General features: G+C 40.5%; 1 protein-coding gene across 3 annotated transcripts in view; it reads left to right on the top strand.

The window, feature by feature from the left end:
- DIP2B (disco interacting protein 2 homolog B) overlaps positions 1-25,094 on the top strand; it is a 237,318-nt gene that overhangs the window by 196,353 nt on the left and 15,871 nt on the right. For all 3 annotated transcript variants that reach the window (XM_004453665.5, XM_004453664.4, XM_023587444.2), the window contains 9 exons: positions 3,966-4,075; positions 4,214-4,294; positions 13,979-14,102; positions 16,163-16,284; positions 19,190-19,301; positions 21,600-21,709; positions 22,184-22,314; positions 23,883-24,051; positions 24,847-25,017. In XM_004453665.5, coding sequence (XP_004453722.1) covers positions 3,966-4,075; positions 4,214-4,294; positions 13,979-14,102; positions 16,163-16,284; positions 19,190-19,301; positions 21,600-21,709; positions 22,184-22,314; positions 23,883-24,051; positions 24,847-25,017 — 1,130 coding nt within the window. The remainder of the gene's footprint in view (positions 1-3,965; positions 4,076-4,213; positions 4,295-13,978; positions 14,103-16,162; positions 16,285-19,189; positions 19,302-21,599; positions 21,710-22,183; positions 22,315-23,882; positions 24,052-24,846; positions 25,018-25,094) is intronic.

Below are 25,094 nucleotides of genomic sequence, written 5' to 3'. Positions count from 1 at the left end.
AGTGTTTTGTTAGCCAGGTTTCAACCAATTTTATTAAATGATAATATCCATATAAAAGATTTATTCCTAAGTCCCCATAAGCATAGCATCCACCTGCCTGACGAAAACATTATGTTTGGGTCAGTACTTTTGTTTTCTGTTGTGATTGCCTACTGTATTAGTCAACCAAAGGGGTGCTGATGCAAAATATCAGAAATCAGTTGGTTTTTATAAAGGGTATTTATGTGGGGTAGGAGCTTACAGTCATGAGACCATAAAGCGTAAGTTACTTCCCTCACCAAAGTCTATGGCCACGTTTTGCGGCAGGATGGCTGCCGACATCTGCCAAGAGTTCAGGCTTCTTGGTTCCTCTCTTCCCAGGGCTCTGTTTCTCTGTGGGCTCAGCTGCTGTGCTCGCTCCACAAGGCCAGCTGTGGACTATCAAGTGAATGGCTCTGTCTTTCTCCCTGGGGTTTCTGTCATGTCTAAGAAGCAGTCTCTATTCCTTTGTGTTCACTTCCCAGGCTCCAGCTCAAAACTCCAACCTCCCTTCTCTGCAGTGCAGTTTCTCTGTGAGTCTGCACCCACCAAGCAGGCAGGGACTCAACATCTTAATGACATGGCCCAATCAAAGCCTTAATCATTAATCAAGTAAAAGTAAAACCTCTGAATCGATACACTCTAATATGCCCAGAGGAAAAGACCAGTTGACAAACATAATTCAGTATTTCTTTTTGGAATTCATCCATAATATCAAACTGCTCCACCTACTAAGATCTTAGTGGAGTATGCAGAGGTAAGACCCATGTAGTTTGAACATCATAACACAGACAAAAGTGGAGATGACATGGGTTAGCATGAGTGGCTGGAATTAAGAATACAGGAAGGTGGAGAAGAGTAAGGAATTGAGGTAGTTATATAACAGAGGAAAATGAATATATGTAAGATATTAAGGCAGCCCAGTGGCAAAAAGCTCATTGAGATGCCTATTGGTGCTATTGTGTAAATGATGAATTAGGACTAGATTCGGATGCAAGTATCAGAAAAACATAGCAGCATGAGCAAGAGTTGAGTTTATTTCTTTTTCAGGTAAAAGAAATTTCAAAGATAGGTAGCCCAGGGCTAAGATAGTAGCTCATTGATCATTGTGATTCCAACAGTCAGCTGCTGTTACAGAAGTGCTACATAACAAATAGTCCTAAAACTCAGTGGCTTAAAATAACAAACACTTATTTTTCACTCACAGGACTGTGGATCTGTTACGAGTCTGCTAGGCTTGGCTGGGATAACCTGGGTTGGCTTGGGTCCATGCTGTAAATTGGGTTCAGAACTATTCCATGTGGCTCCTCATCATGGCACCAGCAGCTACATGGGCCATGTTTTTCTCAAGGCAGATGGCAGAGCAAGCAGGAAAGCCAAATCACACAAAATATTTAAAACTTCTGATTAGGTCACGTATCTTAACATTTCATTGTCCAAATAAATGAGAGCATGCCCAAAGTCAGTGGGACTTGTGTAACCACAACAAGGACAGAGAGGCAATGGAAGCAAGCGTTGTGAGAAAATAAAACAGTTTACAGCAGTCAACCTTAGCATTCTGCCTCAGGATCCTGTTAGGCTTGCCAGCCTCCAGCCATCATTTCTACTTTCCATTTAGCATGTGGAAGAAAAGGGCAAAGAAGAAAACACCCTTCCCCTTTAAAGGTATTTTCTAGAAATTGCACATATTGCTTTTTCTTACATATCACTGTTCCACACTAAAGAATGTAGTCCTTATTTTAGTCACGTGCCTGGCTAAAAATTGAGGGTTCTGTCATTAAGGGACAAGATATGAGAATAGATACTGGGGTCTATGACTAGCAGTCTTTGCCATAGGAAATTCACAGAATTTTGTGGGAAAAATAAGAAGGCATATTTACAGGAACATCAAAGTGTCAGCAGTTAGCCTCCTGGATGTTATGGCTTCCAGTTACTTTTTGTTCTATGTGATCCACAAATTTTACATATTGAGAAAAGCACACAGAACAGCCTCAAGAAGTTGCTGCTGTTTTCTGTTAGAATACACAGAAGGTTTTGTTTTGTTTTGTTTTTTTAGAGAATGTGTAGGTTTACAGAAAAATCATGCAGAAAGTACAGTTCCCATATCGCCTCCTCCCCCCAAAGTTTTTTTTTTACCAGGTTTATTTTATTTATCCCCAGCCCCCTACCCCCATGGCTTGCTTGCTATCTGCTCTCTGTGTCCATTCGCTGCACATTCTTCTGTGTCCGCTTGTCTCCCTTTGTTGCATCATCTTTGCTGCGCCAGCTCTCCGCAGGCGGTCAGCTCTCCACAGGCGCAGGCCAGCTTGCCTTCACAAGGAGGCCCAACTCCAAATACCTGTCTCCAGGTTATCTCCAATGTAATGTATCTAATTTCTTAAGCAGTTCTTAGGAAGGAACTTTTGTGTATTCTCTGCTTAAAATTGCAGCATTCTGCAGACCAAAACTATTCAGCTGTCAGAGTGTTGGAGTACTTCACCCTTTTTTAATTTTTTAATCTGATTTTTAAAATTTTTTGACTTTTCATTTTGAAATACTTTTACACTTAGAAAAAAGCTGCAAAATAGTACAGAAAATTCCCATATACTCTTACACAGATTTCCCAAATAGTTACCCCTCTCTTAAGTGATTATATATGACTTAAATATTTTGTTCTGTTTCATTATATTCAGGATCAACAAATTTTGGCAGTAAATGATTTATTTAATATTAATCCAAGTGTAGGATTAGCATTATTCAAAACCCAGCTAGCAATTTGCTTATTATCTTTTAGCCATCTTTTTAGCTCGATACAGTGAGGTCTTAATCTTTAAGTGAACATCAGGAAAGGCATATAAAGCCATAACATTATTTTCTTTGGGAAGAGGGGTTTCATCCCCTTTTTATTTTGAAGTATCAAATCTATGGAAAAGTTGAAAAAATAGTGCACCCATATTCTTTGACTTAGATTTACCAATTAACATTTTTTCCACTCTACCCTTTGAAAGGAAGTTGCACATGTCTGAAAGCAGACATCATGACACTTCACTCCAAGGTATTTCAGCATGTCTCTCCAAAGAACAAAAACATTCTCTTAAATTTTTTCTAATTGATCACAATGCAGTCATCAAATCTAAGAAATTTTAAATTTTAACATTAGTATAATACTTTAATAATATATGGTCCATATTCAGATTTCTTTACTATAAATTTCTATAGCTGATTTTTTAAAATACAGTATTGAATCAAGATCATCCTATATTGCATTTGGCTGTCATGTCATTAATTTAGAAGTTTCCAATCTTATTTTGTCTTTCTCTCTTGGACATTTTTGAAGAGTTTTCTTGTAGAATGTCCCACAATCTGATTTTGTTATTCACTTTTTTTTTTTTTCAGTTAGGCCAATAAAAAGAATTCACAGGGGAATGGGGGGAAGGAACAGAGCTTGCTGAGAAATGGGAGAGAAGGACGGAAATATGCACTGAGATTTGGTACGGGCTTCTCTAGGCAGAGAGAGCCTCCATTATTCACTTTTAATCAAACACTTCTGTTATTCCGATGAACTCGCTTTCAGTCCTGATAGCCAGCTGCCTTTTAGGGTGGTCGCATGATTAGAGCAGATGAAAGTATTTGTCAGTAGGGAACAAGGAGGTCCTCAGAGTGAAGCCTTCCCTGGCTACCCAGGCTGAATAGCCAGCCCGTCCTCACCAGCCCCTCACCCCGTCCCTCCTCTCTTCCTTTCTTGATTTTTGCTTGCACTGCCCACCATCTGACATTATTTATGTGTATATATACTTACTGATTGGCTTCCTTTGTGTTGCTTACTGTTGTATTCTCAGTGCCTAGAAGAGTGTTCAGTCAGTATTGTTGAGGGAATGTCTGAACCAGTCTGGGTCGGTCTGGAAATGCTTTGGGGAGGTAAAGCCTGTATTGCCATCTCCAGAGTTGACTTTTGCCTTTGTTTACAGGTGTCGGGCCTGCTTCTGTGATGGTTGGGAATCTGGTTGCTGGAAAACGCATAGCACAAGCCGCAGGAAGGGATCTTGGGCAAATTGAAGAGAATGATTTAGTGAGGAAGGTAATTGTTCCAGAAGTGCTGGCTTTGTACAAACAAGTCAAGGACAGAACTTACACTTCAGGTAGCAGATGGAAATACATTATAGAGCTTTTTTAAAAGTTGCTGACTGCAATTATTTTTTCTCCTTTATGACTTCAGCACCAGTTTCTGGCAGAGATTTTACAGTGGCGAGCCCAGGCAACTCCTGACCATATACTCTTCATGCTGTTAAATGCCAAGGTATTAAAAATTCAGTCATATATCTGATCAGCTAAGTACTGTGCAAGTATCTTAGGCACTCTTTTTTTTCTTTTTTTCTTCAGCTATTCTTAGGATAGTATTTTAGCTAGCCAATTTTTTTTAGCAAATCAATTCTATTGATACATTTTAATAAAGCATACAATTCATCTGAAGTATACAATCAATGGTATTTGGTATAGTCACATAGTTGTGCATCATTAGAGCAATTTTCATTATTTCCATAATAATAAACTAAAAACAGACAAACAAGAAAATTCTTCACCTCAGCCTGTTTCCTCTGCTGTACATAGCTGCTATTTCTGGCTATTCTTGCACAATTATTTATTTATTAAGCTTTTTATTGAGGTATATTTACATACCCTATGATCTATCTAAAGTGAATGATCAGTGGCTGTTAGTATAATCACAATGTTGTACATTCATCATCACAAAAAATTTTAGATTTATTTCAACACTCCAAGAAGAAAAACTCTACACTCCTTAGCCTGCCTTCCCTAGCTCTATATAACCACTACTCATATTTCATTTTTATAAATTGACATATTTATATTTTATATAAATGGAATCAGACAATATGTTACACAGTATATGCAGTTCATAGTTACACAGTCATACAGTATCTGTCCTATGTCTGGCTTGCTTCACACAACATACTTTCCTCCAGGTTAATTCATGTCATATGCTTTACAACTTCATTTCTTCTTACCGCTGCATAATATTCCATCCTGTGAATACACCCCACTTTGTTTATCCATTCATCCATTGATGGACACCTGGGTTGTTTCCAACTTTTGACAATCATGAATAATGCTGCTATCAACATAGGTGTGCAGATGTCTTTTCGTGACACTGCTCTCAGTTCTTTTGGGTATATACCCAGTAGTGGTATTGCGGGGTCCCAAGGTAAATCTATATTCAGCTTCTTTAGGAACTGCCAAACAGTCCTGCACAGTGGCTGTACCATTCAACAAACCAACAGTGAATAGCATTCTTCTCTCTCCAACAAAGTTCTGTGTTTTTAATAGTCGCCATTCTGACAGGTGTGAAATGCTATCTCATTGTAGTTTTGATTTGCATTTCCTTAATCATGAGTAATGTCCAGCATTTTTTCATGTATTTTTTTTTGCCATTTGTGTTTCTTCTTTGGACAAATGTCTATTCACGTCTTTTGCCCATTTTTCAATTGCATTGTTTGTGTTTTTTTTGTTGAGTTGCAACATCTTTTTATATATCATGGATATCGAACCGTTATTGGACATGATTTCCAAATATTTTCTCCCATTGAGTCAGCTGACTTTTTACCCTTTTGACAAAGTCCTGAGAGGTGTAAAAGTGTATAATTTTGAGGAAATCCCTTTTATCTATATTTATTTTGTTGGGTGTGCGTTGGGTATAAGGTCCAGGAAACTGCTATTTACCACAAGGTCTTAAAGATGTTTCCCCACATTTTCTTCTTGTAGTTTTATGGTCCTGGCTCTTATATTTAGATCTTTGAACGAGTTCTCCTAGCACTATTTGTTGAAGAGACTGTTTTGTCCTGTTAACATGGACTGGGTAGGTTTGTCAAAAATTGGTTGACTGTAAAGGTGAAGGTATATTTTTGGACTCTCAATTCTATTCCACTGATCGATGTGTCTGTCTTTATGCCATACCATGCTGTTTTGACCATTGTAGCTTTGTAATGTGTTTCAAGGCCAGGCAGTGAAATTCCCCCCATATCTCTCTTCTTTTTTAGAAAAGATTTCTTAAAGTAGGCTGTTGGGATTTTGATTGGTATTGCATTGAATCTATAAATCAGTTTGGGTAGGATTGATATCTTCAGGATAGTCTTCCAATCAATGAACATGGAATGTCTTTCTATTTGTATAGGTCTTCATTGGTTGCTTTTAACACTGTTTTGTAGTTTTCTGCATATAGGTCCTGTACTGCTTTGGTTAAATTGATTCCTAGGTATTTGAGTCTTTTTGTTGCTATTGTAAATGGATTTTTTTTCCTGATTTTCTCTTCAGATTGTTCAATGCTAGTGTACAAAAGCATTACTGATTTTTGCATGTTGATCTTGTATCCTGCCACTTTGCTGAACTCATTTATTAGCTCAATTAGGTTAGTTGTGGACATTTCAGAATTTTCTAAATATGGGATCATGTCATCTGCAAATAGAGTTTTACTTCCTCTTTTCCTATTTGGATACTGTATTAGTCAGCTAAAGGGGTACTGGTGCAAAATACAGAAATGTTGGCTTTTATAAAAGGGTATTTATTTGGGGTAGAAGCTTACAGTTTCCAGGCCAGAAAGTATAAGTTACTTCCCTTACCAAAGTCTGCTGCCACATGTTGGCGCAAGATGGCTGTTGGTCTCTGCAAGGATTCAGGCTTCCTCTTTCCCTTAAGGCTCTGTGGTCCCAGCTTCTTTCAATATCAGCAGTAGTTTGGGAAAGGTCTCATCTCTCTTGGGGCTCATATCTCTCAGGCTCAGCTGCTTTGCTCTCTCAACAAGGCCAGCTGCAGATTATCAGGTGAATGGCTCATCTCTCTTCCCAGTGCCTCTGCTGTGTCTAATGGAGTCTTCTGTCCTTCCTCATGTATCTTCTTCTCTGTGTGCTTACTTCCCAGGCTCCAGGATCAAAACTCTAACTTACTCCTCTGCCATGTCGTTTTTTCTGTATGTTCCTGTCCACCAAGGGGGTGGGGACTCAACATCCTGCTGACATGGCCCAATCAAAGCCTTAATCTTAATTTAGTCAAGTAAGAGTGAATCCTCTGAATTCACTACAATCTTATGTACCCAGAAGAACAGAGCAATTTATAAACATAATCTAATATCTTTTTTTTGGAATTCATAAATAATACCAAACTGCTACAGATGCCTTTAATTTTTTTTTTCTTGTCTAATTGCTCTAGCAAGAACTTTTAGTACAGTGTTGAATAACAGTGGTGACAGAAGGCATCCTTGTCTTCTTCCCAATCTTAGAGGGAAAGTTTTCAACCTTTTCTCCGTTGAGTATGTTGTTGTTTGTGGGTTATTTATATATGCCTTTTACCATTTTGAGGAATTTTTTTTCTAGTACTATCTTCTGAAGAGTTTTTATTAAGAAAATATCCCAGATTTTGTTGAAAGCCTTTTCTGCGTCGATTGAGATGATCATGTGGTCATTTTCCTTCAATCTGTTAATATGGTGATTACATAGATTGGTTTTCTTATGTTGAACCAGCCTTGTATACAAGAATAAATCCCATTTGGTTGTGATGTATATGTCTTTTGATATGCTATTGGATTCAATTTGCAAGTATTTTGTTGAGAATTTTTGCGTCTATGTTCATTAGAGAGATTGGTATGTAATTTTCTTTTCTTTAATTTTTCTTTATGTGGCTTTGGTATTAGGGTGATGTTGGCTTCATAAAATGTGTTAGGTAATTTTCCCTCCTCTTCAGTTTTTTGGAAGAGTTTAAACAGGATTGGTGTTCATTGTTTTCAAAATACTTGGTAGAATTCACCTGTGAAGCCATCTGGTCCTGGACTTTTCTTCACTGGGAGATTTTTGATGATGGATTCAATCACTTTAAATGTGACTGGTTTGTTAAGTTCTTGTATTTCTTGTAGTCATCAGTGTAGGTTGTTTGTGCATTTCTAGGAATTTGTCCATTTCATCTAGATTGTCTACCTTCTTGGTATAGGGTTTCTTATAATATCCTCTTAAGATCCTTTTTATTTCTGTGGGATCAGTCATAACTTCCTCCCTTCCATTTCTGATTGTATTTATTTGCATATTTTCTATTTTTTCTTTGTTAGTCTAACTAAGGGTTTGTCAATTTTATTGATTATCTCAAAGAATCAGCTTTTGGTCTCATTGATTTTCTCTGTTGTTTTATTGTTCTCAATTTAATTTATTTCTACTCTAATCTTTATTATTTCTTACCTTCTGCTTGCTTTGGGATTGGTTTGCTGTTCTTTTTCTAGTTTCTCTAGTTGTTCAGTTAAATCTGAGTTTAGCTCTTCTTTTTTAATATAGGCATTTAGGGCTATAAATTTCCCTCTCAAGATCGCCTTCGCTGTATCCAATAGGTTTTGATAAGTTGTGTTCTTGTTTTTATTTGTCCCAATATATTTATTGATTTCACCTGTATTTCTTCTTTGACCCTCTGATTATTTAGGAGTGTGTTGTTTAGCTTCCACACATTTGCATTTTTACCTTTTTTCTATTATTGATTTGATTTCCAGTTTCATTCCATTTTGATCTGAGAAGGTGCTTTGTATAATTTCACTCTTTTTATATTTATTGAGAGCTGCATTGTACCCCAATGTGTCGTCTATCCTGGAGAAAGATCCATGGGCACTTGTTAAGAATGTATAGCCCACTGAGTCTGTATATGTCTGTTAGGTCTAACTCATTTATCATATTGTTTAAGTTCTCTTTTTCCTTGTTGATCTTCTGTCTAGTTCTATCTAATGATGTGAGTGGGTGTTGAAACCTCCAGTGATTATTGTAGAGATATCTACTTCTCCCTTCAGTTTTGCCAGAGTTTGTCTCGTGTATTTTGGGGCACCCAGTTAGTTGCATAGATATTTATGACTGTTGTATCTTCCTGGTGGATTGTCCCTTTTATTAATATATATAGTCTTCTTTATTTCTTATAACATTTTTTCATTTGATGTCTGTTTTGTCCAATATTAGTATAGCTACCCCTACTCTTCTTTGGTTATTGTTAGAGAAAAACAGTGTTCACTGGGACATGGAGACTGACGTTTGCAGGCAGGAAGTTTTTTGGGAAGCTCTCCCAGTGGAGGGGGTCTGAAAAGAGACTCAGTGTTGCCGCCCCCCCCTCCATGGCATGGGTGCGGGTCTGAGGAGATCCTTTAGCCCGCCCCTGCAGGGTGGTGGGTGTGACTTTATGGAGTACATCAATAGGGGGGAAAGGAATACCGCCTGCGTCCAAATGGCCAGGGGAAAGTGGGTAGGAGGTCTTAGGATGCAGGCAGGGTTGGCGGTGCCTGGGCTGGGGCGGGGGGCGTCTCTTGTCTGCTCCACTTTGTTTATTCTTGGGAAGAGATGGGCTCCTCCTAGCCTGTAGGCGATGGCTTGGCAGGCTATGGCTAGGGGCTGCCTTTCTCCAATTTATGTCACAGGGGTATTGATTCATGGTTTTAGGACCGGTTAATCCTTGCAAACTTTGTAAGGGTTACTCTAACAGTTACTATTTACATGGAGTATCACTTTCCAACCCTTCACTTTCAGCCAGTTTGTATCCTTGGGTCTAAGTTGAGTCTCTTGTAAGCAGCAGCATATGGGTGGCTCATGCTTTTTAAATCCATTCTTTCAGCCTATATCTTTTGATTGGGGAGTATAATCCATTCATCTTTGATGATATTACTGTAAATATTACTGTAAAATGCATTATTGTAAAAGTAAATGCATATTACTTCCACCATTTTCTTCTTTTGTTTACATATGTCATACCTTATTTTCATGTCTTTTTACTTTTTTGGTCATTTTTCTGTTATTCTTGTCTTCTATATTCTTCTCCAAGCCTCTCTCCTGTCTTTTTCTTTAAGGCCCTAAGGCTTCCTTTAGTATTTCCTGCAATTTCGATTCTTTTTTTATGAACTCTGTTAGTTTCTGTTTGTTTGTGAATATTTTATACTCACCTTTATATTTGAAGGACAGTTTTGCTGGATAAAGAATTCTTGGCTGGCAGTTTTTCTCTTTCGGTATCCTAATTCTTTTGTACCACTGTCTTCTTGCCTCCATGGTTTCGGATGAGAAATTCATGCAGAGTCTTACTGGGTGTCCCTTGGATGTGATGGTTTGCTTCTCCCTTGCTGCCCTCAGAATTTTCTCTTTATCTTTGATGTTTGACATTCTGAGTAGTATGTGTCATAGAGTAGGTCTGTTTAGATTTATTCTGATTGACGTATGGTGCACTTCTTGGACATGTTAGTTCATTTCTTTCAAGAGAGCTAGGAAATTTTCAGCTATTATTTCCTCAGATGCTCTTTCTTCCCCTTTTCCCTTCTCCTCTGCTTCTGGAGCTCCCATGACATGTGTGTTGTGTTTCATGTTGTCATTCAACTCCCTAAGCCCCTGCTCAGTTTTTTCTGTTCTTTTCACTCTTCAATTTCAGCTGTTCTGTCTGTAGTATCACTTATTCTCTCTTCTGTCATTTTGAGTCTGCTGTTGTGTACCTCTAATATTTTTTTATTTCGAGGTGTCAGGACTGGGGATTGAACTTAGGAACTCATATGCAGGAGGCCAGTGCTCAATCAGAGTCCTATCAGCCCCCCTGAGTGGGCTCCCTCATCTAATTGCTCCTTGTTTTTTGCTCTTTGTTTTGCTTGTTGTTTGTTCATTCTCTTTAGGAGGAACCAAACCCAGGACTTCCCCTGTGGATGGCAGGCGCTCAACTGCTTACACATCCGCTCCTAATGTGTTTTTGGTCTCTCCTATTGTGTCTTTCATGCCCATGAAATCTGTTACTTTTCTATTCAGAATTTTAAATTCTTTTTTTTTTTTTTTTTTTAAGATTTATTTATTTTTTTAATTCCCCCCTTCCCCTGGTTGTCTGTTCTTGGTATCTATTTGGTGCATCTTGTTTCTTTTGTCCACTTCTGTTGTCGTCAGCGGCACGGGAAGTGTGAGCGGCGCCATTCCTGGGCAGGCTGCTCTTTCTTTTCACACTGGGCGGCTTTCCTCACGGGCGCACTCCTTGCGCGTGGGGCTCCCCCACGCGGGGGACGCGTGGCACGGCACTTGAGTGCATCAGCGCTGCACATGGCCAGCTCCACACGGGTCAAGGAGGCCTGGGGCTTGAACCGCGGACCTCCCATATGGTAGACGGACGCCCTAACCACTGGGCCAAAGTCCGTTTCCCTTAAATTCTTCTTTGTACTCACTCATTGTCTTCATTGTTTTTTGTTGTTGTTTTATATATATATTTTTTAAAGATTCATAAATAACACAAAATGTTACAATAAAAAATATAAGAGGTTCATTGTCTTCTTGATGCTTTTTATCTCTTTAGCCACATTGTCTTTCAACTCATTAATTTGATTTTGGAAATTTGTGTGTATCCCATTAATTAGTTCTGTCAAATCCTGCATCTCTTCTGGGGTTTTGATGTATTCCTTTTCTTAGTCCATGTCTTCCATTTTCTTAGTATGACTTGTAATTTTTTGCTGATGTCTAGGGATCTGATTACAATCGTAGTTTACTCAGATGCTCCATTTCTTACTCTTTCGTAGGGATTCAGTGGCAGAAGGCTGATTTTTACTCCTGCTCTTTGATTCTTGATTTGATGGTTTTGCTGTCATCGCAGTACCCCTCCTTTATCCCTCTCTTCTCTGGAAGGTGTCCGACCTTTTCCTGGTGTCCTAAACCTCAGAAGATACTTTTCCAGGCCTCGTCAGCCTGTCCTCTAGCCTCTTAGGCACTCTCGATCTTTTCCTTTTGTCAGAAAATATTTTCTGCTATCACCCTGGGTTATATTATATTGCCTTCCTTTTTTTTTTAACATATGAAGATAAATTGTGCAGTCACTTTACAGTTAAAATGAGACCTAAAGTGTTGTTTAATGCCTTATCTTCTTTGTTACAGTCAAGGCTTTTTTTCAGTTTTGATGGAACTATGGGGCCAACACTACACTTAAACACAGATATGCAGGTATATAGAATGCGTTATGTTGTACAGTTTTGGTTTTTTTATCCTATTCACCTTAAATTCTTTGATTTCTGCTGGGGAAAAAAATGACTTTAGAGCAACAGTGAAAAAACCAAAGTAATTTTTAGAATATATGCTTTATTGTTAAAAGCCAAAAAGCAAATTGAAAAATATTGAAGGTATGTTTAACTGCAGTTATAGTGATTAAGACAGTGTGGTATTAGCACGATAAGTTGTCATATGTTCATACAATTAAATGTATACATCGATAAAAATGAATGAACTGCGAGGCATTGGGAGATTGAGAGGTAATGAGTTTTGTTTGTTTTTTGTTCATTATTATTAATGGAATGATGAAAGTGCTCTAGGAATGTTTGGGGTAATGAATGCACAAATATGTGATTACACCAAATACCATTGATTGTACTCTTTGGATGGGTTTACGCTTTGTTAAAATATAACAATAAAAATTGATTTGTTAAAAGAAATGAATGAATGACACCCATGCACAGCAGCGTAGAGGAGGACTCTTAAAATAATGTTAATGAAAGAAACAAGGAACAAAAGAATATATACAGTATGTTTCCATTTATATAAAAGTCAAAAATAGGAAAACTGAACTTTTAGGGATGCAAGCATAGGTGATAAAAAAGGGGGAACTGATGTGGTTCAGTGGTTGAGTGCCAGCTTCCCACATATGAGGTCACAGGTTCAATCCCCAGTCCCGGTACCTTAAAAAAAAAAAAGTGTGTGGGTGTGTGTGTGTATAGAAAAGGAAATTAGTGATTAACATGGCAAAGTGCAGGTAGTGAGTCCTTGTGGAGGGAAAGAGAAGGCTATGAGCAGGAGGGATATAAAAAGTTGCTTTTGAGCTGCTGGCAATGGTTTTTTTCATGCCATGCCGATTCTTACACAGATGCTTGCTTTTGTATTTTATATACTTATCCCTTATACATGCTATATTTTATAAGAGGGAAAAAAAGTTCAAAAAGTGCAGCTCAGTGGAACTTGAATTTACAAAAAGGATATTTTTGAAGACACAAGGGAGAAATTATTCTAGTATCAAAAATAGATGGATATCTTCTAATCTCCCAATCTTTATTGTTAATTAACTGGTTCATTATTACTGGTTTACTGTAACTTTTTGTTCCCATCTTTGCTGTTAGAAAGCTCAGAGCCAAATTTGAGTTTTATGTCCAGCAAATGTGCATGATCATGTACCTAGTATTTATTGTACTTGCTTCTCCCCTGGTTTCACCCTACTTTTTTTAAAAATTTATTTCTCTCCCCTTCCCTGCCTCCCCCCTCCCCCCCAGGTTGTCTGCTCTCTGTTTGTTCACTGTGTGTTCTTTTGTGCCCACTTATATTCTTGTCAGCGGCACCTGGAATCTGTGTCTCATTTTGTTGCATCATCTTGCTGCGTCAGCTCTCCGTGTGTGTGGCGCCATTCCTGGGCAGGCTGCACTTTCTTTCGCGCTGGGCGCCTCTCCTTACGGGGCGCACTCCTTGTACATGGGGCTCCTCTACACGGGGGACACCCCTGCATGACAGGGCACTCCTTGTGCGCATCAGCGCTGCGCATGGGCCAGCTCCACACGGGTCAAGGAGGCCCGGGGTTTGAACCTTGGACCTCCCATGTGGTAGACGGACGCCCTATCTCTTGGGCCAAATCCACTTCTCCACCCTACTTTTATTTCCTTTATTTTTCCTCCTGTTTCCTTCCTGAAAAAATAAAATTTGATATGTATTTTTTAGCTAACTTAAAAAGAAAGATTATAAACAAATATGTTTGATTAAAGTTAATGTTGATATTCCCCAACTACCTAATCATGTGGAAAAGAAGAGGAATCCTGCACTTATCTTGATGCTAGGGGAAATTGCCACCGGAGTTAATAACTTGCTAAAGATAAACTTGCACAGGCCTGTCAGATATGATGTTGAATTGGCTGTACTTGTTGCTGTTTTATTTCCTTACTGACCTTTAGTGCAATTGTACTTTCTTCTGTTTAAAGGGAACTACTGTGTGCACAGCCAGCTGCCTTCAACTTCATAAGCGAGCAGAGAGGATTGCGTCAGTCCTTGGAGATAAAGGGCATCTAAATGCAGGAGACAACGTGGTGCTGCTCTATCCACCTGGTAAGCGATGGATTGGGAGACTAGACTTTAAGTTCTATTACTAGACTACGGAGTGTTAGGGGACAGGAACTCAGGGCAGCTGCACGCGGTGACGTAGGCTGTGCCTCCCCACCCTTGGGAGCACCACCTACATGGACTAAGACAGGAACCAAGCACCACCCCCGGCCTGGCACAGTGCTCTGGCTCTGTTTTATTTATGCTTTTGTCCCCACCATGCAGCCTAGTGCCTGGCTCATAAAAGGCACTCAGTAAAGATTGAATGAATGAATGAATGAATGAATGAATGAATGAATGAATGAATGAAGATTTAAACTGCCTGACCTTTGGAAAACTTCAGCACGAATGCTTTGTTTGTAAGAGTGTTTAGGAATGGGACCATTTCACCCAGTTTCCAAAAGAACGTTGTGCTTGAGCTCTGTGGACTTAACTATTCTTCAAATCGTGATTGATGTTTAGTATTCATATGTCGTGCTCTAATTTAATTCATCAACTTTCTCTACATAGTAAGAGGGGCCCAAAATTATTTGGTGTAAATGCTTTTAGAATTTTTAGGTGAAATATCACGTTGTCCTTTCCTTTAATTTCTTCTGCCACCTAACCCACTCATACATCCACCCTTCTTTTGGTCTTTTGTCCCCCTTCATTTTTCTCTGTGATTCTTATTACGTTATTTTATTTACAGTGATTTCATAGAAAGGGATCTGGTTCAGGAATCCCCCCATGGTGTTCTTAGGAGATTGTCTTCCATCTGTCAGTTAATTACAGTTCAGACCTGGAAATAGAGCAGAGCACTTCTAAGGAGGCTACTCCCTCAGTCCTGATAGCAGACAGTCTTCCTCAGAATCAGGTTATGCTTTGCCTCCCTAAAATTTGCAGCCATTGGTGGAATGAATCTAAGTCTAATTGATCTTTTTTTTTTTTTTAAAGATTTATTTATTTCTTTCTCTCCCTACCCCCCTCACCCCCCCCACCCCAATTGTCTGTTCTCTGTGTCTGTTTGCTACATCTTCTTTGTCCGCTTCTGTTGTCAGCGGCATGGGAATCTGTGTTTCTTTTTGTTATGTCATCTTGTGTCAGCTCTCCGTGTGTGCGGCACCATTCCTGGGCAGGCTGCACTTTCTTTCACACTGGACAGCTCTCCTTAAGGGGCGCCTCTTACGCATGGGGCTCCCCTCCCCGGGGAACACCCCTGCATGGCACAGCACTCCTTGCGCGCATCAACACTGTGCATGGGCCAGCTCCACACGGGTCAAGGAGGCCCAGGGTTTGAACCACGGACCTCCCATGTGGTAGACGAACGCCCTAACCACTGGGCCAAGTCCACCACCCTAATTGATCTTAACACAGTAGCATTCCAAATATTTGAAGAAGGCACAGGCATTCCTCATTTCTCCTTTCCCCATTCTTTTTTTTAAGCATCCCTAATTTCTGCAGTTTTTTTGCCTAAGTTACAATAAGAAAACCTTCCCCTGCAGGGCAAATATAGCTAAGTGGTTGAGTGTCAGGTTCAACCCCCAGTACCTCCTAAAAAGGTAAATAAATAAATAAAACCTTTCCCCAAACTCCTAGTCCCCTAGCAACTTTCTTCTAGATGTTGTTCATGTTGTGGCCTGAACAATTAAGAAGTCATTGGGGCTATCTTTTCTCTTATCTAGCCCTGCCTCCCCCACCCCCCCAGCTTCACTATATTAAACAAGTTCTGCTATTGTTGTTTTTCCCTAAATATAATGTCACAGTTTCATCTTTTTCATTTTTACTTTATCATTTCAACCCTCATTCTCTCTTTCAAGTTTCTTTTCAGAATCTTCTTTACTTTCAGCCTCCTTCATCATTATTTATCCTTAATTTCTCTATTTTAAGTAGTTTTATATGCTTCCATCTTCACCCTCAGTGACCTTTAATTAAAAATTTTTTCTGCTAGTGTCTCTATTGCATTGAGGTTTAAGTAACCCAGTTGGTATGAGATATAATAAACTGGTTTTGGAAAATCTGCCTTGTAGTCTCTCAGCAACACCGGTCAGTCGCGTGGCCCCGCTGACGTGGTCCTCTGTGCTCCGCAGGCATCGACTTAATTGCGGCGTTCTATGGCTGCCTGTACGCAGGGTGCATACCCGTGACGGTCCGGCCTCCTCACGCGCAGAACCTTACTGCCACGTTGCCCACGGTCCGAATGATCGTTGACGTAAGTTCCACCCATATCCTGTCCTGTCCTCATCTCAGGTCCAGATTCGAGCAGCTAATGAGCCTTACTAATTTCCCAGTTATGTGGAGTTGGCGAGTGAAACCTCTTCCCTGCACACTGCCTGCTTTTCCTTATGTAAGCTACCATTGTTACTCAACGAAGAAATTGTATAAAGCGGTCATTGGTGAGATACAAAATTGTATGCATTTATCATGAAAGTTAAGGAGGTAAAGCTGTCAGTAATTCTCCATAAAACTTGTTTTTTTGCCCCCCTTAACAAATGTTATCTGTTTGATATTTTTATGCATAATAACGAAGGTAACTTTATATGCCAAGGTCTGAATTCTCTCGTCTCAGGTCACTTCTATTTCTGTTAGTGTCGTAAATGCACCCGTATAGCATTAAAAGGTGTCCAAAGAATTGTTTCCCCTTGCTCCGGAGTGCCAGAAACTTCTCCAGGTTATGAGAATTGAGGAAAATTAGATTAATCTGTATTGCATCGTATCCTAATGTACTTTAAAGCAAAGGGCAGTCTTGGCCTGTGTATTGTTAGGTTATAGAATTTCAAATTATTTGAAATTTGTTTCTCTAAGAACTGCTGTCAGAAGCTTGAGCCTGTAGCATAAAAGTCATGTTTTCACCATAGATGACTTTATTACAGTAAAGTTTAATTCAGAAAAATGGCGTTACTTCCTAAAAAGTAGACGAGAAAAGCAGAGAGGGGTGTTTCGTTCAATGACGCTGTTTCTTTGGAAAGTAGATTATTTTGTATTTCATGTGTAGGTGTGCAAGAGATTTTCATTCTGTGCATCCATATATCTACACCAGTGATACTCAAGTTCAGACTATGCTCTAGATCTAGTAAGTTTCACAAGAAAGTTGTGAACACAAACTCCAAAAATGATTGCTTGACTCTCCTTATTTCATGAGCAGTACAAAATCCTTGTCTGTTTCAGTGTCCTAGGCTGCTCAAGCAAATACATGAAATCGGTAGGGTTTAAATAATGGGGATTTATTCACTTATGGTATGAAGCTGGGTGTATTAGTTAGCGAAAGGGGTGCTATAGCAGTGTGATATAGTTATGAATTCCAAAAGTAGATACTGGATTATGTTTGTAAATTGGTCTGTACCTGGATATGATTAAATTAGTTTAGGACTTAGATTGGGCTATGTCAGTAGTATGTTGAGTCCACACCTAACAGGGGGTGGGGACTCAGAAAAAAGACGTGGCAAAGGACACAGTTGGAGATTTTAATGTTGGAGTTTTGATTTGGAGTTTGATGCTGGAGTCTTGAGCTGGAGCCCTGGGAAATAAGCACACAGAGGAAAGAGAAGCAAGCCCAGGAAGAGAGGACCTGAGCCAGGAGAAGAACACAGAGGAATAGAGCCAGCTACTTACACGTGGCAGAAATCCCAGGAAGAGAGACAGAGCCGTTCGCCTGATAGTCTACAGCTGACCTTTTGGAGAGAGGCAAAGCGTAGAGAGCCTCATAGTCTACAGCTGACCTTGTGGAGGAAACAGAGGAGCTGAGCCCAGAGGAACCCAGGAAGCCTGAACCCTCGCAGATGTCAGCAGCCATCTTGCTCCAACACGTGGAAATGGACTTTGGTGAGGGAAGTAACTTATGCTTTATGGCCTGGTATCTGTAAACTCCTACCCCAAATAAATACCTGTTATAAAAACCAAGCAGGGAAGTGACTGTGGCTCAATCAGTTGGGCTTTCGTCTACGTATGGGAGGCGCTGGGTTCGTATTCCAGGGCCTCCCTGTGAAGACAGGCTCGCCTGCACGCCGTGGAGAGCCTCCCAGCCTGCAGGCACCGCAAAGAGCCAATTCAGCAAGGTGACACAACAAAAAAAGGGAGACAAGTAAAAACAGAAGAGTGCGCAGCAAATGGGCACAGAGAGCAAACAACAAGCAAGCCCCAAGGCGGGGAGGGGGATGGTAAATTTAAAAAAAAACAAACAAGAAATTTCTGGTATTTTGCATCTGCATCCCTTTGGCTGACTAATACAGGTGCTAATGCAAAATATCAGGAATCTGTTAGCCACCAAGGGGCAGGGACTAAACACCCTACTGACGTGGCCCAATCAAAGCCCTAATCATAATTTAATCACGCCCAGGTACAGACCAGTTTACAAACATAATCCAGTATCTATTTTTGGAATTTATAACCATATCAAACTGCTTCACTGGGAAAAAGTCCAAATCAAGGCAACATCAAGGCAGTGCTTTCTTCCCAAAAACTTTGGCTTATTGGGGCCGGCTGCTGGTGATTTTTGGTTCCTAGCTTGTCAAATGGCAAGACACATGGTGGTTTCTCCAGGCGTCTCCTTCTCTTCGGGGTCCCATTGAATTTCAGCTCTGGCTGCTCCCTGTGGCTTTCTCTCTGTCTGTCTGAATTTCACTCCACTTACAAAGAACACGAATAATAAAATTAAGACCCGTCCTGATTGAGGTGGGTCATACCTTAGCTGAAGTAGCCTCATAAAAGGTCCTGCTTACTGTGGCTTCACACCCATGTGATGCACTGATTTAAGAACATGTTTTTCTGGGGTACATACAGCTTCAAACCACCACAATGTCTTTGTTTTTTTATGTTCTTCATGAAATCAAGAAATCGCGGGGTCTGTTCTGAGATTTTAACCATGAAATATTCGAGAATCTTCATCTTGAACAAAACTGTAGAAATAAGTTCAAGTCCAGCATCGAGACAATTAAGTTTTACACATTTCCAGAAGGAAGCGCATAAGGGAAATCCTGCCCTCCTTTGTCCTCTATGTGTTCTTTAAGTTGATAGTTCCCTATACAGTGTGGTTGTGCAAGTTGGGGCAGCAGCCAAAGCCTGGGGCCTCACGTTGGGTCGCAGCCTCCTGGTGCTACTCCTGTCCATTTGTTTTCTAGGTCAGCAAAGCAGCCTGTATCCTCACCACGCAGACCCTAATGAGGCTGCTCAAGTCCCGAGAGGCAGCAGCCGCCGTGGATGTGAAAACCTGGCCAACCATCATTGACACAGGTGATGAGAGACTTCTGCAGCCATTGAGGGGGAATGCCGAGATTCTCACGCCCGAGGTGTTTACGTAGCTCTTATAACACATGCCATCTGCTAAGACGGAGGCAAAACGTTATGTCCAGTCAGCTTCTGTTGCCAGAGGACCAGGCACTGCTATAACCCAGTTCCAAAAAATCAGATCACAACATGCTAAGCACACTTTAAACAAAAAGTGTCTTGCTCTTTCTCTAGGTATCATCAAGAGGCGGTTTTTAATGCTGGATGTAACCTTGTATATGTAGGGCCACGTAAAATATCAGGAAGATCTGATCCTTGACTTCTAGATGTAATATTATTGAAAAAAACACTGGACTAGGTGTGGGGAGACCTGGGTTCATCACTTACTGCCTGTATAACCTTGACCAGGTGCTGGCCATGTAACCTCTTTCTTTTAAAGCAGCTTTATTGTGATACATTCATATACCAAACAGTCAATCTAAAGTATACAATCAGTGGCTTTTAGTATGATCACAGAATTGTGCATTCATCACCACAGTCAATTTTCATTACTCCAAAGAGAAAACTCCCTACCCCTTAGCAGTCACCTACTCTTACCTGTTGAAAAGATCAATTATATTATTATGTGAAAATACTTTGAAAACCGCAAAGTACATGGATTTTAGATGGCACTGTTACTAAAGAAGAGGATAAGACACAAGGACATCTGGAAAAATTAGAGGTATATGAAATAGGGTGGGTTTTGGAGTCAGACAGATGTGGATTTAAATCCTGGTACCTTGTTACTCTCTGAGAGTCCTTAACTGGGGCTAAAGTGACTGTTAAATGGGAATTTTAATAACTACCTCATGGGGTTATAAAGATTAAACGATATAATGTAGAGCACTTGGTAGCATGTAGTTATCTTTTATTGAGACCTGATTATGTGCCAACATTTAACATGTATTACCTTAGTTTTATCCTTACAACACTATTACATAGGTGCTATTTTTTTAATTTTACAGATAAGAGAACTGAATCACAGGGTGGTTAAGTGAATATCAGAATTCCAATTCAAACCCAGCTAGTCTGACTCTATTCCCAGCCTCTTAACCATTAATTTCCTCTCTTCCCTTTTGTCAGTAAGTTCCATATAGTATCCACCTCAGCAAGATTTATATAGATTTAAATGCAGGGATGACATGTATTTATGGTTACTGTGTGCCAGTTGCTGAACTAGAGTTTTTACATTTGTTACTTAAAGATATAAGCACAATCATATCCATCCTGTATTACAAACGGTCTGTTAGTGTTGATGCAAATAGATTTACTGTGGTTAGTGACTCAATCAGATTTCACAAAGATCTGCAATGAGGGCTGTGGTACAGACAACAGGAAGTTTTCTTAGGGCACATGGGTGATTTTACAGAGGTAGGTCAAGGTAATAGGATTGAAAGAGCCGTAAGTAGAGAAAGTCTTTGGTTTGACCAGAGATAGGGTCAGTGGCAATGGGTTGAGCCCAATCATACAGAGATTTACAGCTCAGATTCAGAATTGTTTCTTGATGCAGAAAGCTGGAGGAGCCCTTATCTGGTTTTGAAGAGTCATGGTTGGGGCCAGAGACATCCTTGACATCCTTGATTTTGACATACTCAAAAAGAACATTTGGGGAGGAAGGGGAAGTATCATGAGCAGAAGAAAATAATTCCCAATTCTAGATTATCATTCTTAAAAACCTGCCATGGTAACTTGGGAAAAAAATGGTTCAACTTTTAAAGTAGTCCCTGATTAATATAACATATATGGTATTACTGTAAATATTGAACAACTTGAAACGAGCGTGATAATAACTAATGCTTTTTTTGAGCCTTTACTTAGCTATTTTTAAAGTGCTTTGTGTGAATTAACTTCCTAACAATTCTATGAGGCATCATTTTCATTTTAAAGAGAAGGAAACTGATACACAAAGAGGTTAAAGAACTGTAAGGCCACACAGCTGGTAAACGGTAGAACCGGGATTTGAACATGGGCAGTCTGTCTCCTTGTACGTGTTTTTAACTACTATATTGTATTGCCCCTTATTAAATTTCTATTAAACAAATGTATCTGATGTAGATTTGTTTGCTTATGTTTTTTAGTGGTATCATCGGCCCCAAACCACCCCTTTGAGTGACATACACGAGCTGCCTGGTTAAATAAGAGCAGCTTAAGCTTTAGCAAATCCTAGAAGCTAAATTTGGCCTTAGCAAAGCCACGGAAAACCAGGTGAAGAGCAATGCTTTTCATGTTTCAGCACGTCTGACATTTTTTTTCTTTTCATTGCAGATGATTTACCCAGGAAAAGGTTACCTCAGCTGTATAAACCACCCACTCCTGAGATGTTGGCATATCTTGATTTCAGTGTCTCCACCACTGGCATGCTTACTGGAGTGAAGGTAAAGCAGTCGGGTATAGTCACTCGTTTGCTGGTAAAATGCCAGGTCTGCAAAAAATAGAGATGAGGACTGCTCCAGGACTTCAGCACGGAGGCCAAGGAGCAGTACCAGGGACCCATCGGCGAAGGGTCAAGGGTCCCTGCTATCTTTAAATAACAACTTTGGCTCTCCAGAATAAGTTACCGTAAGGAATATGTATGAAGTTTGCAGAGGCTAACAGATAATAGAATTCTCATTAAAGCCAGAATGAAATCATAGGTTCACGTTTCATAAAATTCACTAATGACAGAAATTAACTAAATTAACAGAAATATATTACCTTCATTCAGACTTAGATTGGGCTTGAAGCCATGAAAAGTATACATGATTTGGAGGAGTGTGGGGGAATCAAAACTTCTCAAAAGTACTGCTGGCATCTTTTTTCTGCCTCCTGGGATGACAAGTCCATTCTCTTCTGTGTTCCTTGCTTTCCAGATGTCCCACTCCGCAGTTAATGCTCTTTGTAGAGCCATTAAGCTCCAGTGTGAGTTGTACTCTTCTCGACAGATTGCCATCTGCCTTGATCCTTACTGTGGACTTGGATTTGCACTCTGGTGTCTCTGCAGGTAGGAATTGAAAAGCCACAAAAACAGAATGTGTGGCAATATACTCTGGTGTTCCAACCATCCTATGTGTTCCTTGCTCCCTTAATTTGGCAAAATTTCAATAAAATGCTGATATTTCCAGAAGTATGCCCCTAATGTATCTCTGATACTTGTTTAGTTTTGTTAGTATTCCCTTTTTTCTTTTCTGTTGGTTTTATTACTCTTGCAAAAGGGCAGTGATCTTATCTGCTCTCTGCTCCATCCTATAACCCCCATTTTAGAAGCAAAGCCAAGTAGAAGGGTGATACTTGGATGAAATATGTCATGCCTTGACAGCCAGAACATACCCCGTAGGCTTGGCAGGAAGGATGGAATAATAGCATGTGGATGGAAAATTGCGTGTTGGTCCTTACCAGCTCCTTCCCCTGTCCACCCAGGGAACTCCAAACCCGCACTTTCACCTCCTTGGTGGGTTTCTCGGTGAATGCTTCACAGACACCTGCAAGTTCAACTCTGCGTCCTCCTTCCGTGCCCGCCTCTTTGTTAGGGGACAATGATAACTACAGTCCCAAGCTAGAAACCTGGGCATGAGCTTCAGCTTTTCTGTCTTTATGTCTCACATCCAGTTAAATGCCTCAGCTCTTTCTAACCTACCTGTATGTAAGGCTCACCAAGGAGTCTTTAGAAAAGCAAAGCAAAACAAATTACTGGGCCTTCCCCAGGCTTAAATTAGGATCTCCGGAGGTAGAACCCACAATTCCTGTATTTTTTAATATAGGATTCCTGGGCTCCTAGTGATTCTGATCTATGCAGGTTTTTTTCCTTTTTTTTTTTTTGAGGTACCCGGGGCTGGGGATTGAATCCCGACCTTGTATGTAGGAAGCCAGTGCTCAACCACTGAGCCCCATCAGCTCCCCCCAGGTTTTCAAAGTTTAAGATTGAGAACTGTAGATTATGCCTGTATGCCCTTCCTTCCTTTTTCTCCTGGCTGCGCTGCCGGGCTCGAGCCCTCGCCACCGCTCACCCGCCCGCTGCATCCTCCCCTGGGTGCCTCAGCCTTCAGTGTCTCACATCCCTCCTTCCTGTCACAGTTTAGCCCCAGCTTCAGGCTGCGAAGACTGCTGTGGGTAACGGGGAAACTCCTTCACACAATAGTTAAACATTTTCGCAGTTTGGCTCCCGCCCTTCTCGCCTCCCTTCTCACCAGGCCCCCATGCATCCTGGGCTTGAGGATGTCACCCTGGAAGGTGATTGCTGACAGCCTTAAACTCCCCGGCGCTTTTCTCCCTGGGCGCCTCTGAGTGCCGTTCCTCGGCCTGGAGGGCCTTCAGCAGCCTCCCCACAGCTGCCTTTATTCTGTGGGTCTCTGTCCTTTATTCACACCTGAGTTACCGCACTTGCTACAAGCTGCTTTATTTTATAGTCACTGCGTCTTGTGAGTTGCTTAGGAACAAGGCTGATTTTAGGCCTTTATATTTGATACAATCTAACCCTGTCCTTCATGCTCAGTAAATGTTTGCTGATGTTTGAAAACGTCAAGGTTTCTAGGATGAGTTAATAACGTCAGCTCTCGCCTTTCTTCTCTGCAGTGTCTATTCAGGTCACCAGTCCATCTTAATTCCTCCTATGGAGTTAGAAAACAACCTTTTCCTCTGGCTCTCCACTGTCAACCAGTATAAAATTAGGGATACTTTCTGCTCCTATTCAGTAATGGAGCTCTGCACTAAAGGACTTGGAAACCAGGTGGAGGTGCTGAAGGTAAGAAGTGACTGTAACAAGTGGCTGGTTTTAAAGAAATGGGAGCGAGGCATGGCAATACATACCATAAGACATATTCACCTCCTTATTCTAACCAATTAAGTGGGTTTTTTTGTGAACCTCAGGAAGTTTTTTCTCTTCCACCTTCCCAACTAATATACTCTGTCAGAGTTTCAGCTGATTCTTAACTTTGGGGAGAAGGTCAAATTGGTTGGAAGGTTCAATGGAAAAGACTCTTTATAGAAAGATAAAATGGAACTGTGATCGCCAATAAGATTTTTTTTTCCCAATAGGAATTTGAGAGCTCTGAATTTGAGAGATTCAGAACTACCCCAAAGATAAGGGGAGCTCTTTCATATGTGTAATCAGTGATCCTTTATCTGACCAATACGTGTGGAGTTGTCTTCAGTAGAACAATATGACCTTAAGAATGAAAAAAGTAAACGAGATTGGATCCCCAGGGTTCTAGATTTATTTTTCTCTCAGTCTCATCCCTCTATTTGTAAATAGCAAGAAATCTAAGCTACAGTAAAGGAGAGGGATAAAAATATATTGCTGAAGAATCTAAGATTTTTAGAGGAAAGAGCTAGAGAATGAACAAATCCACCATGGGCAGTGATTTTAGTGTAATGCCTAGGCATCGTCTTCTTTTCCTGAAGCTTTTGTCTTTATGTATCTGAGGTGGGAAAACAGTTCCTTGGCTTTTCCCAGCCAAAGAGGCAGGGCAGTGGCCCCACATGTTCATTTATTTTGTGATCCTCCTAACTTGAGCTCATGTCCATGGTGCCTTCACAGACAAGAGGAATCAATCTGTCCTGCATCCGGACCTGTGTGGTGGTGGCAGAGGAGCGGCCCCGCATTGCGCTCCAGCTGTCCTTCTCCAAACTCTTTAAAGACATTGGTCTGTCCCCTCGGGCGGTCAGCACCACTTTCGGGTCACGAGTCAATGTAGCAATATGCTTACAGGTGAGCATTATGAAGTCTCATTTGCTAACAAACAGCAGAGGACTGTGATAGTGTTCAGAGCGCACACCTGAGTCTCG

The sequence above is a fragment of the Dasypus novemcinctus genome, chromosome 12 (assembly GCF_030445035.2).
Source record: "Dasypus novemcinctus isolate mDasNov1 chromosome 12, mDasNov1.1.hap2, whole genome shotgun sequence".
In the NCBI taxonomy this organism is placed as follows: Eukaryota; Metazoa; Chordata; class Mammalia; order Cingulata; family Dasypodidae; genus Dasypus; species Dasypus novemcinctus.
This window is presented reverse-complemented; position numbering and strand designations above follow the sequence as displayed.